General features: G+C 43.9%; 1 protein-coding gene across 1 annotated transcript; it reads right to left on the bottom strand.

The window, feature by feature from the left end:
- Positions 1 to 237: 237 nt before the first annotated feature.
- On the bottom strand, positions 238 to 7,899 carry ZNF597 (zinc finger protein 597). The gene is made up of 3 exons (XM_065893218.1): positions 7,837 to 7,899; positions 3,319 to 3,445; positions 238 to 1,331 (listed from the first exon to the last, which is right to left on the bottom strand). The coding sequence occupies exons 1-3, from the start codon at positions 7,897 to 7,899 to the stop codon at positions 238 to 240; spliced, it is 1,284 nt and encodes a 427-aa protein (XP_065749290.1).
- Between the last annotated feature and the right edge of the window lie 6,661 nt (positions 7,900 to 14,560).

Here is a 14,560-nt window from a genome sequence, read left to right as displayed (position 1 = left end):
TGAGCTACTGAGTTAGAATTCTGGCTTTGTTCAGTAGCTGTGACACTGCCTATACTTCCTCGATTATAAAACAGAAATCACGGTGCCTAAATCAAGATTGTGGTGAAAATTAAATGGTATATTACATGGAATGTGTGTAAAATGCTTAGCACAGTACCTGGCACATAAAGGATAATTGTGCCCCAGTTTTCAGTATAAATACTGAGAAGCACAAGCATTAATGAAAACTTGCTATATTTACGTGGTGTTTTGCGCATGGGTTTGCTGATGGACAATGAGATGTGTTTTCAACCTGAAACTTTTCCCACACGTGGTACATTTAAAAGGTTCTCCTGTGTGGTTCTGGTGGCATGCAAGCTCTGAGTCCAAAATAAAACATTCTGCACAGGGTTTGCATTTATGGGGCTTTTCCCCTCTATGAATGCTTTGATGGGAGATAAGCTCAGAGATACGAAGAAAGGTCAGTGAACACTCAGGACGCTTTAAGGGTTCGAATTTTGAGAACGAAAGCAAATTTTCCCCACAGTCGCTGCAGTGTTCAGGGTTGTCCTCATGGCCCCACTCGGGGAGGGCCAAGTGCGAGGGCTGCCCAAAGCATTTCCTGCTCGGACTCCATGGCTGCTGGCTGGCTGACCCGTGCCTTTTCTCAGGCAAAGCCAGATTTGTTTTCTGACCAAAATATTTACCACAGGCTTTTTTGGCAGTGTGGGTTTTCTGATGCTGTGCCAATCCTGGGAGCCACATGAAACCTCTTTCACATATGCCACAGGTGTAGGGTTTCTCCTTTACATGGATATTCATGTGCCGAGACAGATGTGAGTGCTGGCGGAAGCTGCCGCCGCACTCGGCACACTTAAACGGTTTCTCGCCAGTGTGGATTCGCTGGTGTGTTCTCAAGTTGGCTCTGTGATTGAAAATCTTCCCCCAGTCACCACATTTATACTTTTTCTCTCCTGAATGCGTTTTCTGATGCAAAACAAGGTATGAGCTATCACTGAAGCTTTGGTCACATTCAGGACACTTGTATGAATGTTTGGCTTCTTCCCCAGGAAATTCAAGAATTTCAGAAAGTGCTCTGGTTCCTAAACACTGAGATAGTTCTATCAAAGGGGTGTGGTTTTCAATGGTAACTAAAAGGCTTATGAAACTTTTCTTGCAAGCAGGAGTTCTACCTGACATTTTCCTTTCAAGGTTTCCAACTCCATGCTCAGAGGATTTTTCTGGGTAATAGACAAGGGGCACAGCAATGGAGTATTTTTCTAGGGCAAGCTCTTCAAGTCCAATAGATTCTAGCCTTAGTTTCTGATTAATCTCAATCTTGCCTTCTCCTCCTGTTGATAAAAACAAAACAAAGCAAAACATAAACACCCTCAAGTAGTACTGGGGAAAGAACAAACTAGTTACACAGAGGACCAGGAAGCTGTGGGATGGCTGACAAAACTCAGGCCTGCCCAAAAGCATTAGTTTTTAATATTTTCCCAAATATTCTTTTTTTTTTTTTTTTGCAGTACGCAGGCCTCTCTGTTGTGGCCTCTCCCGTTGCGGAGCACAGGCTCTGGATGCGCAGGCTCAGTGGCCATGGCTCACGGGCGCAGCCGCTCCGTGGCATGTGGGATCTTCCCGAACCGGGGCACGAACCCATATCCCCTGCATCGGCAGGCGGACTCTCAACCACTGCGCCACCAGGGAAGCCCCCAAATAGTCTTAATTTATAAAGCCAATATATTAATCCAAAAGGGATCTTTCCTTCCAAAGCAACAGCCCTATGACTGCCCCAGCTCACTGCCTGGAAAGGGTTTCTGGGCTGCAGGGCAGTGTGTGGAAATCCAGTCTTCAGTGGTTTTGCTGATTCGAGGAGACCGAGTTCAGGAATGCCAAGGCTGCTAGAATTTGACAGCAAAATACCAGAGAAGAGGCAGATGCCCAGGCAGAGACCTCTGGGCATCTAGATGGGGTCCCCTTAAGACTCTGGCTGCATATTAATCTGTAAATACATCTAAGGAAACTACCCCAGGTCAGGGAAAGCACCACCAGAAAGGAATAGAAAGAGCAATCTCCAGAATTCACATAATAGTTCATGCTCCCACCAGCCAAAATGGAAAGACTCCCTACCACACAGAGCATCAGGCAGTATGCTTAGAAAGACACTGCCTTAGCAGCAGGCCACATCAGCCCTAGATTAAAGACTGCTCTGAACACACCCTAACAAAGCAAAAAGCAAGCCTTGAAAGGATAATATTGATCCCAAGTAACTTACTGATAAATTAGCACCTTACCCCAAAGTCAAAAATTGTTTTGAAAATACAGCAACAGCCAGCATACAACAACATAAAACTCACAATGTCCAACATCCAATCAAAAATTACAAGGCATGTAAAGAAGCAGAAAAATATGACCCATGACTAGGAGCAAAATCAATCAACAAAAGCAGACCCAGAAATGACACAGATGATAAAACTAGTAGAAAGAATGTTTAAAGAGCTATTATAAATATGCTTCACATGTTCAAGAAGGTAGAGGAAAACAACACGATGAAGACAGAAGTAGATAATATAAAATGTGAGTTCTGGGAAAGTTCAAACAGTTAACCCTAGTCAAGGATCCTTGACTAGGATAAAATGACTAATGTTTCTACATTATAGTTCCTCTTAGATGAGAAACGCATACCATCTGCTTAAGATTAAAGCGATTTCCAAATTTAAAAAATTTTTAATTTTTTTATTTATTTATATTTTGGGTCCTTGCTGCTGCGCACGGGCTTTCTCTAGTTGCAAGAGTGGGGGCTGCTTTTCATTGTGGTGCGCGGGCTTATTGTTGTGGCTTCTCTTCATTGCGGAGCACGGGCTCTAGGCATGCGGGCTTTAGTAGTTGTGGCTCGTGGGCTCTAGAGCACAAGCTCAGTAGTTGTGGCACACAGGCTTAGTTGCTTTGTGGCATGTGGAATATTCCCAGACCAGGGCTCGAAACCATGTCCCCTGCTTTGGCAGGTGGATTCTTAACCACTGCATCACCAGGGAAATCCCTAAATCTTTTTTGCCCTGCTGCATGGCTTGCATGGGATCTTAGTTCCCTGTCCGGGGCTCCTGGCAGTGAAAGCACCGAGCCCTAACCACTGGACCGTCAGGGACTTGCCAATTTTTGCCTTTTAAGAATCAACTCACCCTTTGAAAATTGCACTCTCATGCAAGTTCTTGTCATGTCCACATAAATCACTCAGGGATAGGTCCCACTCCCCCATACCAACATGTGGATAAGATATGCAATCCTAATCCTAGAAATGACCAAAGTTCAAAAATGCAGGAAAAACAACTATGTTACCCATCAAGGCCATATCCTCCAAACACCCCTGTGGCATGTCTCTGCCGCGGGACCTCTGGGCAGGGTGCTGACTCACACACTCCTCTTGAGAAAAATATACAGCCAGGTCCTCAAACAGCACTGGCCCCTGAAACAACACGAGAGCCCATCTCAGGACAAGAAGCTGGAAAGCTACCCCCTTACTCAGTCTGGGAAGGCTGAGAAGAGCTAGAAACATCAGAGGCAAGGGAGAAAAGGGCTTGGTGTAAAAGGTCCCTGAGTGCTGCCGAGGGGGTATGAATGGGTTCTGAGGTCTGGAGGTGGGGATTAGGAAGGAGAGAGTAAAAATGCACCACTGGAGATAGTGGTATAAGGACCAAAACGGTAAACTGGGAGAAGTTCTAGAAGAGCCTATTAGAAGAGAAAAGATGAGGGAACAACTCTCAGGGAACCATTAAGGAAACCATTACGTAGGGATGCTCTAAGGGAAAGGAGAAGACTGAGCAGCCCGGGAAGAATCATGACAGGACAGGAGGTCCAGTGTTCTCCCAACATCCTTCCCTTTGCTGGTCCCTCTCCTTCTTCTTGGTCACACTCATGGCTAAGCTCACTGCAGCATCATATTCAGGCCTATTCCTCCTTCCCTAAGTTTACCAAAGGTATAAATCAATAGAGCTCTGGTGTGATTAAGAATCACCTGGGGTTTCTGTTTGTTTCTGTTTATTCAACAGGTGTGGAATGAAGCTTAGAAATCTTTAAGTTTGAGCAGCATTCCAGAAAGACACTTTGAGGTACCCTGTAATAGCCTTCTCCAATGGGCCCTGCTCCCAATTGGTGGTTCTAAAAGGAAGGCTCTGATAAGCCATTTCTCCTATATGCCTGGTAGGAACAAAGACAGCTTGGTGAAAGGGCTCTCTGGGGATCAGGACCCCTCGCATCATGGGCATGCCTCACCCTCCTCCAAAAGAGGCCAGGCAGAGGCCAGAAAGGAGCGACCGGAACTTGGACCGAGAGAAGGGACCCGGTCTCACCTGGGCCCCGGTTGTAGAGTGTGGATGCCATCTTGAGGAGTGGTAGTGTTTTCAAGTCGCCACAGGGACTTCGGAACAGATCTTGGAAGGGAGAAAATAGTACTTGGAGGGGCCAATTCGGCTGCCAAGCTCCTCCACGCACCCCCTCGCATCCCCACACCCTTTAAGACCTGAGCCTATGACTCCTCTCCCCGGCCCAGCCTCGTAAAGGCCGACTCCCGGGCCGGCCGGGCCCCACTTACGGCTCCGAGACTAAAGATCTCAGGAAGCCTCCCGCTAACCAGGCTACAGCAACAGAAAGCGACGCCCAGCCGAGACTCGAGACCGAGAGACGCCGCCACCGTTAGCCTCCCACGCTCCCATGCTCCCCTACGCTGGACCTGCCGGGAAAGCCGCCGGATGCGGCCGGCCCCCATGCGCAGCTCTGCCTCTGATTGGCTAGCGTGACCTAGGAGGGGGCAGGTCCTTTTAAGTGTTGACCAATCGGGCGCCTTAACGGAGAACCTCCCTCCCCCGGCTCACCCGGCATTCTGGGAGATGTAGTTTTCCCTCAGTTTTTCCAAGCATTTCCGGTTCCGCTGTCTGGGTCTCCCCCGTGAGCTTCGTGCCCACAGACCTGGTGAAGTGGAGCGTTAGGGAAACCACGGAGGCACGTAATGTTTCAGGGAAGAAGGAAAGCAAGTAGACGGAGAGAATCCGGAACCTGAAGATTATCGGTACTGAAATGTGGGTTCGGCCAGCAGTACCCTGTGGGTCCAAAACTTTGGTCCGGCCGAGGTGAGATGCCTGAGTGGCCAGGAATGCGGGTCCTAGTCTTAGCCTGAGTAGTCCGCTGTGTCTTGGTTGGGCTGCGGGGCCATGGAATGTAAAGGGGTGTCTTCTGGGTGGACAAAGTTCAGGTCGGCGCAGGCCGGTTGCTCGTCTCCAACGCAGTGTATTCTAGGGGCATTGTGACCGGCGACTGCAGCCCAACCTATCCATATCAGGCTTGGAGCCACAGCGGACTTCAAGCGGTAGTAGAGCCATCGGATTGCTTCGCGGGACGTTGTAGGCCTCTTAATACCTCCCATTCGACCTGCCCCATTGCCACATATTTTCCACTTTACTGGTATTGGGTGCCGTGATGTAGGGATTTGGAATTAGAAAATTGAGCTGCTTCCGCAGCTTTGCCACTAATTGCTTGTGTCATTTTGGCCTATATACAACTTTAATTTCCTCAGCTGCAAAGAGCTCAGAAGCCTCTCCTCAGAGGGTAGTTTCAAAGAAATTGTCAGTTTACAAAGGTGTCTGAAAAAACAAGGGTGATATTTACCTTAATAGAAAATTCTGAATACGTCTCAATATATTTTCTTATTCTTGCGCCAGGCATGTTCCTGTACCTAAAAGGTCACTCAAGGAGTGGTTGCATATTAATTGAAACAATATTATCAGAGTTGACAAAATAAGTAACGGGATTTGGTGGAATATCAGATAAGATAGTTTCAGCTGCAAGTAACAGAAAACCCAACAAAATGTTCAAAGTTAGGGCAGTTATAGGTTGATTAATTCAATGGCGTAATGACACCATCATGGTCCCAATACTTCCATATTTCTCCTCTGCCATCCTTAGCATGTTGGGGAAGATGGCAATGGAATCCACGTAATACATGCAGGCAAGCATTGTGTCATGTACCAAACCTAAACCAATCATTATCAAGGGTAAAAAGACTAGCTACTGTATTGGTTTTCACCCATCATGGTTCACCTCCAGGGGACCCAGTCTCTCCTGACCATCTGCCTGCACAAAATCAGGGCTCTGTTGGAAAATAAAAAGAAGGACGAAGAATAGACAGGTTAACTAACAGTATCTGCCACAAGTGACATCTTGACAGGTAGAGCTAGGCCTTGTGGGGATGGGTCACAAAAGAGGTATCTGGGGGTCCCAGGAGGAAGGAAAAAGGTGCTGAAAGGACAGGTGGAAGAATGATAAAGACAAACTTTCCTACAGGCTAGACCAACCCAAAGTGTAAATGTTGAAGAAGAGCTAATGGCCTGGTACATGTTCACCATGTAATCACAGTGCTGTTCAAGTAGACCTCTTTCCCCTCTTCCTTTGTACTTAATTTTATGGTATTCTTACGTCAGAGATATCTCATTTGGGGCTCAGATCCTCCTGATTTTGATCTATGGCCCTTTCACCAAGAACAAGTGGCTCTAATGGCCCTTTACTTTGAATCCTGTTCTCATTATTACAAAGAGATAAACCCAGTTTCCAATGACTAGAAGTTAAGCCTGTGGTATTAACTCACTAGGTAACCGGAGAGTTATCTTTGAAACAGGAGAGGAAACAAAATCTTCCCTAGGCCTTCTGACTACCAAAACTAAACAAGTAGATCCAGAAAGAAGAAGCTTCGGGCTTCCCTGGTGGCACAGTGGTTGAGAATCTGCCTGCTAATGCAGGGGACACAGGTTCGAGCCCTGGTCTGGGAGGATCCCACATGCCGCGGAGCAACTAGGCCCGTGAGCCACAACTACTGAGCCTGCGTCTCTGGAGCCTGTGCTCTGCAACAAGAGAGGCCGCGATAGTGAGAGGCCTGCGCAACGCGATGAAGAGTGGCCCTCGCTTGCCACAACTAGAGAAAGCCCTCGCACAGAAACGAAGACCCAACACAGCAAAAATAAATAACTAAACTCCTACCCCCAACATCTAAAAAAAAAAAGAAGAAGAAGCTTGAAAGCTTGATCTTGCTTAAAGGAAAGAGATGAGATACAAAGTCTATGATAGATCAAGATTGAAAGAATAAGACTGAATTATATACCTAACTTGATTTTTTATTTATTTTTCTAACTTGATTTTTTAAAAATCAGAGGTGCTTGACCATATATCCATTAGAAGTTCAAGTGACAGATTTTAATCATCCAAACTTAAAAATTCTTCTGCCACAACCCTTTGACAAGATTCTTCATTTCAGCCCCTAACATACCAATAATAATAATAATCTGTATGTATTAAAATTCTTTCCATAGCCAAATATCTGCTTTCTCTCTGAAGATCACATCATCTTTTTTAAAATTAACTTTTTATTATTACAAAACAGTATATGTACATTTTAGAAAGTTAGAAAATACAGACAAAAAAATACAAGATAAATGCACCACATTCTTATCACCCAGACGTTATCACTATTTATTGTTAAGTATATATTTTTTCCTTGGTAATTTTAAACATGACTTCCAGAATGAATTACTCACTACGTTTGGTGTTATTTTGGCCATGCTGCGCAGCTTGCGGGATCTTGGTTCCCAGACCAGGGGTCAGACCTGGTCCCCAGCAGTGAAAGTGCTGAGTCCTAACCACTGGGCTGCCAGGGAATTCCCAGGTTTGGTGTTTTTAACATTCCCAGATGGTACTGCTTTTTAGGGTTTATTACTTAAAAATAAGTATGTCTGTTGTTCTTATAGCAGGAGTCCCCAACCCCCAGGCCGTGGACTGGTACCGGTCTGTGGCCTGTTAGGAACTGGGCCTCACAGCAGGAGGTGAGCAGGGCGTGAGCGAGCGAAGCTTCATCTGCCGCTCCACATTGCTCCCCATCGCTGGCATTATCGCCTGAACTATTCCCCAACACCGCCCCCCCAACCGCTGTTCATGGAAAAATTGTCTTCCATGAAACCGGTGTCTGAGCCCAGAAAGGTTGGGGACCACTGCTTAGAGCCTTTAGTGTATCCTTCATGAGATTTTACTACCAATGGGAAGTTGACAAGGTCTTCTTACAGTGCACCAAAGGAGTCTAGACAAGCAAGAATAATCTTTTTTCCCGACTTCAGCAAGAGGCTTTTCTCATAAGTATCCAAAATGCCTGACTGAGCAGTTAGAAAGCTGAGTTCACTAGTTTGTCTCTAATTGGGGAATGATGGCTGTAGGTCATGCCTGCAGGTTTTACTTTCACCAAGAATAAGAGGCTCTCATGATTTGAAGCTAGGATCACCTCTAGCTGGGCAGGAGTTCCTTCATCAGAAAGAAGTCAGGGCTCTAAAATGTACCCCCAGTATGTTAATCCCATTACCAGAAAGTGGCTTTGCTCCATATCAACTCTAGCAGGATTCTTTTTCAGTCACTGAGGCCAGAAACGCTTCCAAAGAAAAGTTCTAGATCTACTGATACTGATTAATTCTTGCAAATAGAAGCTGCAACCAGAGATTCCTGGAGGGTAATGAGATCTACAGAGAATGCAGGTTAAACACAGTGAGGACGGAGAAGAAACCATGGGTTGGATAGTAGGTTAGAGGACTATGTGCTCAGATAATTCATTTTCCCCGAAAAGGCCTATCAGATTGAGAATTCTGAGATCAGACTTGTCTGAGACATTTGGCCTGGGAGTTACAGAGATGGCGTGGCCAGGAGCAAAGTGATGGCCTACCTCTTTCTCCCCTGCAGCATAAGAATGGCTGTACCTGGAGGGACGGGGGACTGAGCCAGCCGGAGTGCAGAGAAGAGTTCCAGGGAGTGAGTCAAAGCCTGCTGTGTCCTACGCAAAAACTAAAAGAATACAGCAACACTAAACCTGCCCTAAAAGAAATTGAAAAGTCTTCCTTAAATAGAAAAGAGGCAAGGATCTATAGGAATGGGAAAATCACAATAGGAAAGGCAAATGTATAAAAGGACTGAAGATCACTTAAACAATCCAGTACATAGATTTAAAAAACAATCAAAAAAGTTTTGTAAAAGTGATTATAACTACGATTAACAGCAAAAGGATAAACAAGATGTAAAAGCCTACTCTGCCTTGCTGTGGATGATGCCCTCATAGTCAGAGGGAACCTACTGAAATGAAACCCATCTTGCTACTCAACATTTAAAAAATTATTAATACTGAGTGATAGAGGGGGTTTAGTGAGACAAAAGCTTTTACTTTGCTGGTTGGTGGGTAAGCAAGTATACTCTTGTAAAGTAATTTGCCCCTATTGTATGCATTGTGCGGTTGAAAACTATTCATACCATTTGACTCTGTAAATTTGATTCTAAAAACCTATGTTTTAACTGAGCATCTGATTTCATTAACTATACTAAGAAATTCAAAATAACGTTGGCTTAAACAAATAGAAATATATTTTTCTCCCACATACAAGCCAAGCTGGTCTGATAACTAGGCTCTGGAAAGTTGCTGGGGACCCAGGCTTCTTCTGCTTTGTGCTCCACTATCTTAGAGTGCTTCGTATCCTAAGCATGACTCTCACCCAGTATGGCCCAGTACCACACCTGCAGCCAACAGGAAGGAGAAAGGGAGGGCATGTCCCTTTCTTTTCAGGGTGGAACTTGGGAGGTTGCACCTCTCACTTCTGTTCACATTCCATTAGCTAGATCATAGTCATGTGGTCACATAACCACACCTAGCTCAAGGGAGGCTAGGAAGCGTAGTATCACTCTGGTAGCCCACACCCAGCTAAAAAGCACAAGTTCTGTTACAATGAGAAAGAAGGAGGAGGTAGACACTGGGGACAGCTGGCAATAATTGCCATGTTATCCTAAGGAAATATGTTGAATATGGAAAAAGATGAATGGAAATGGATGGGAAAACATGAAGTTCATTGCAGAATTATTTACAGTAGAGAAAAATTGGAGAAAAATGACCTAATTTCTAAGTATTTTTCCTCTCAGGAGGAAAGATTGCAGCCAATTAAGATTATATATATAAGGAGTTTTTGATAACATGGGGAAATGCTTCCAATATGTTCTTTTTTTCTTTATAAATTTATTTATTTATCTTTGGCTGCTTTGGTTATTTGTTGCTGAGCACGGCTTTCTCTAGTTGTGGCGAGTGGGGGCTACTCTTTGTTGCGGTGCGTGGGCTTCTCATTGTGGTGGCTTCTCTTGTTGCAGACCACGGGCTCTAGGTGCCCGGGCTTCAGTAGTTGTGGCTCGTGGGCTCTAGAGCACAGGCTCAGTAGTTGTGGCGCACAGGCTTAGTTGCTCCGTGGCATGTGGGATCTTCCCAGACCAGGGCTCGAACCCGTGTACCCTGCATTGGCAGACAGATTCTTTTTTTTTTTTGCAGTACGCGGGCCTCTCACTGCTGTGGCCTCTCCCGTTAAGGAGCACAGGCTCCGAACGCGCAGGCTCAGCAGCCATGGCTCACAGGCCCAGCTGCTCCGCAGCATGGGGGATCTCCCTGGACCGGGGCACGAACCCGTGTCTCTTGCATTGGCAGGCGGACTCTCAACCACTGCGCCACCAGGGAAGCCCGGCAGACGGATTCTTAATGACTGCACTACCAGGGAAGACCCCAATATAAGTTTTTAAATGGGATACCAAGTTGTACATAAAGTGCCATCATAATTATTGAAAATAGACTGAAAAGAGCAATAATGAAACAGTAATGTTGAGTGATTATCTTTGGATGATGAGCAAAGGGTAATTTTTTCTTTTTTATACTTTTTTATATATTTTTCTTATTTGTTACAGTGAGTATGTATTTCTTCCATAATTAGCAGATTATTTAAGTCAGGGCTCTGGAGTGAGATTGCCTGGGTTGAAATTGCTCCTAACAGTTTAACAGCTATAACATCTTGGGTTAATTATTTAACCTCTCTAAGCCTTAGTTTCCATATCTGCAAAATAGGAGTAATGATTGTAACTGCCTCAGGTGATAATTGGGAAGATTAAATGAAAATAGGTTGCATAACACTTGCCATAAAAGAACTGCTCAAAAAGTACAAGCTTTATAATTGAAAAGGTTTCTAAATAAAACTGTTGTGTATTGGCACTTTAGCAATCAGATACATCAATGTAATCCACAGATAGCTTCCTGTAATGAGGCGTTTCCCAAGAACTTGAAAGAGGGGAATAAGGCTGAATTTTGAGAATTAAACAGGGAAAATGAAGATAAAATCATGTTTCTGCAGAAATAAGAAGTAACCTTGGGACATCCCTGGTGGTCCAGTGGTTAAGACTCTGCGATCCCAATGCAGGGGGCCCCAGTTTTATCCCTGGTCGGAGAATTAAGATACCACATCCTGCAACTAAGCCTGCATGCCGCAACTACAGAAACCCGTGCGCTGCAACTAGAGAAGCCTGTATGCTGCAACGAAGAGCCTGTGCAGGCAAAATAAAATAAATAAATAAAAAATAACCTTAAGGAAAGCCTGGGAAGTTAAGGCGTGATTTATGGATCTGAAAAGTAATGTGTTTACAGAGCGGCCTAGTCTGAATGGAGCCAAGAGAAAGAAGAGTCAGCAAGAGTCTGGCAGCCCTCCTGGCACTGCTCAGACACAAGGAACATGGACTTGTGGGGCAAGCATTCCTGACCTTTGAGAAGGGCCTCAGTAAAAGATCTCCCTTAAGGCTCTCTTTTCTTTCCTCTTTGTACGCTGCTCACCAAGAACTTTCTGGTTAGCAGTCTAGTTTCCCAGGAACACTAAGAGAGGAGGAGGTGTCTGGAGCAGGGTTAAGAGCATTCCAGTGACTCTTGACTATAAACAAGTAAACCAGAATTTGGTTTAAGCCTCAGTCTTTTGTGAGTCTGACTGGTAAGCCCAGTCTCAGGGTACGCTGACAATAAAAATGGAGAATCAGACCTTCCCAATATACTGGCCTGACCCTCTGAGTCCAGGCTAAGTGGCCACCTCTGTCTTGGTTTTAATTGCAGCAATCAGTATCATTGTTGGTGATTCAGCTTATACACTTGCATCATTTTACACCCAAAGGGAATTTTTTTGGAAGCAAAATTTTTATTTTGCCTTGTAAAACTATTTTATTTTTTATTTTTATTTTTTGAAATTAGTTTGTATTGGGGTATAGTTGGTTTACAATGTTGTGTTAGATTCTGCTGTACAGCAAAATGAATCAGTTATACATATATCTGCTCTTTTTTAGATTCTGTTCCTAATATAGGTCATTACAGAGTACTGAGTAGACTTCCCTATGCTATACAGTAGGTTCTTATTAGTTATCTATTTTATATATAGTAGTGTATATATGTCAATCCCAATCTCCCAATTTATCCCTCCCCCCGGAAGCAAAATATTTGGTTCCTAGTTGTACTGGCTTTGATTCATGCAAATTTTTTCATTGTTTATTTTACAATACGAATGTGTTATAGCCTTTGCTTCTTTACACTTAAGTATATCTAGAGAGATTTTTTTTTATATTTGCCCATGTAAATCTACTTTGTGTATTTTTTTTCTTTCCCATTATGGTTTATTACAGACTATTGCATATATTTTCCTCTGGTATACAGTATAGGACCTTGTTGTTTATTTTATATATAGTAGTTTATATCTGCTAATCCCAAACTCCTAATTTATCCCTCCCCGACTCCTTTCCCCTTGGGTAATATATGCCCAGTAGTGGGATTGCTGGATCATATGGCAACTCTATTTTTAGTTTTTTAGTTTTTTGTTTTTTGTTTTTTGGTACGCGGGCCTCTCACTGCTGTGGCTTCCCCCGCTGCGGAACACAGGCTCCGGATGCGCAGGCTCAGCGGCCATGGCTCACGGGCCTAGCTGCTGCGCGGCACATGGGATCGATCCTCCCGGACCAGGGCACAAACCCGCGTCCCCTGCATCGGCAGGCGGACTCCCAACCACTGCGCCACCAGGGAAGACCTATTTTTAGTTTTTTAAGGAACCTCTGTACTGTTTTCCATAGTGGCTACACCAATTTACCTTCCCACCAGCAGTGTAGGAGCGTTCCCTTTTCTCCACACACTCTCCAGCATTTGTTATTTGTAGTTTTGAATGATGGCCATTCTGATTGGTGTGAGGTGGTACCTCATTGTAGTTTTGATCTGCATTTCTCTCTCTCTCTCTCTCTCTCCCTTTCTTTTTTTCGGCCGTGCTGCCCTTATGGGATCTTAGTTCCCTGACCAGGGATTGAACCTGGGCCTCGCCAAGTCTTAACTACTGGACTGCCAGGGAATTCCCTTGCATTTCTCTAGTAATTAGTGATGTTGAGCATCTTTTCATGTGCCTGTTGGCCATCTGTATGTCTTCATTGGAGAAATGTCTATTTAGGTTTTCTGCGCAGTTTTTGATTGGGTTTTTGTTGTTGTTGTTATTGAGTTTGTATATTTCTGTATTTTTTAAATTAAGCCCTTGTCAGTCACATCGTTTGCAGATATTTTCTCCCAGTTTGTAGATTGTCTTCTCATTTTGTTTGTGGATTCCATTTCTTCGCAAACGCTTGTAAATTTGATTAGATCCCATTTGTTTATTTTTGCTTTTATTACTACTGCCTTGGGAGACTGACCTAAGAAAACATTGCTATGATTTATGTCAGAGAATGTTTTGCCTATGTTCTTTTCTAGGAGTTTTATGGTGTCATGTCTTATATTTAAGTCTTTACACCATTTTGAGTTTATATTCGTGTATGGTGTGAGGGAGTGTTCTAACTTCATTGATTTACATGCGACTGTCCAGCTTTCCCAACACCACTTGCTTAAGAGACTGTCTTTTCTCCATTGTATATTCTTGCCTCCTTTGTTGAAGATTAATTGACTGTAGGTGTGTGGGTTTATTTCTGGGCTCTCTATTCGGTTCCATTGCTCCGTATGTCTGTTTTTGTGCCAATGCCACGCTGTTTTTGATTACTGTAGCTTTGTATTGTCTGAGGTCTGGGAAGGTTATGCCTCCAGCTTTGTTCTTTTCCCTCAGGATCCATTTGGCAATTCTGGGTCTTTTATGGTTCCATATAAATTTTAAGATTATTTTTTCTAGTTCTGTGAAAGATATCATGGGTAATTTGATAGAGATCGCATTAAATCTGTAGATTGCTTTGGGTAACGTGGCCATTTTAACAATATTAATTCTTCTAATCCAAGAGCATGGGATGTCTTTACACTTCTTTGAATAATCTTCAATTTCCTTTATCAGTGTTTTATACTTCTCAGCATATAAGTCTTTCACCTTCTTGGTCAGGTTTGTTCCTAAGTATTTTATTTTTTTATGCAGTTTCAAAAGGGGTTTTTTGTTTTTTTTTTACTTTCCCTTTTTGATATTTCATTTTTAGTGTAAAGAAATGCAACAGATTTCTTATGATCCATGTAAATATTAATGAACCCATCAGAACCATGAGTCAGAACAATCCACTGCACCTCCAGCCTGTCTCCTGGAACCTTTCTCCTCTCCTGGGAGTGCTCCCAGGGAGGTCCAGAGTCCTCTCAGGCAAAGCAGATGCTAGTCAACAAGCTGACTGTCTACAGGGCTTGCCATGAAGTGGCTTGTTGATGATCTGTTTCTAGGATCCTGGAAAAATGTTT

This window comes from Phocoena phocoena, chromosome 15 (genome assembly GCF_963924675.1).
Source record: "Phocoena phocoena chromosome 15, mPhoPho1.1, whole genome shotgun sequence".
Lineage (NCBI taxonomy): Eukaryota > Metazoa > Chordata > Mammalia > Artiodactyla > Phocoenidae > Phocoena > Phocoena phocoena.
Note: the sequence above shows the minus strand (reverse complement) of the source record. Positions and strands in the feature narration are given on the sequence as shown.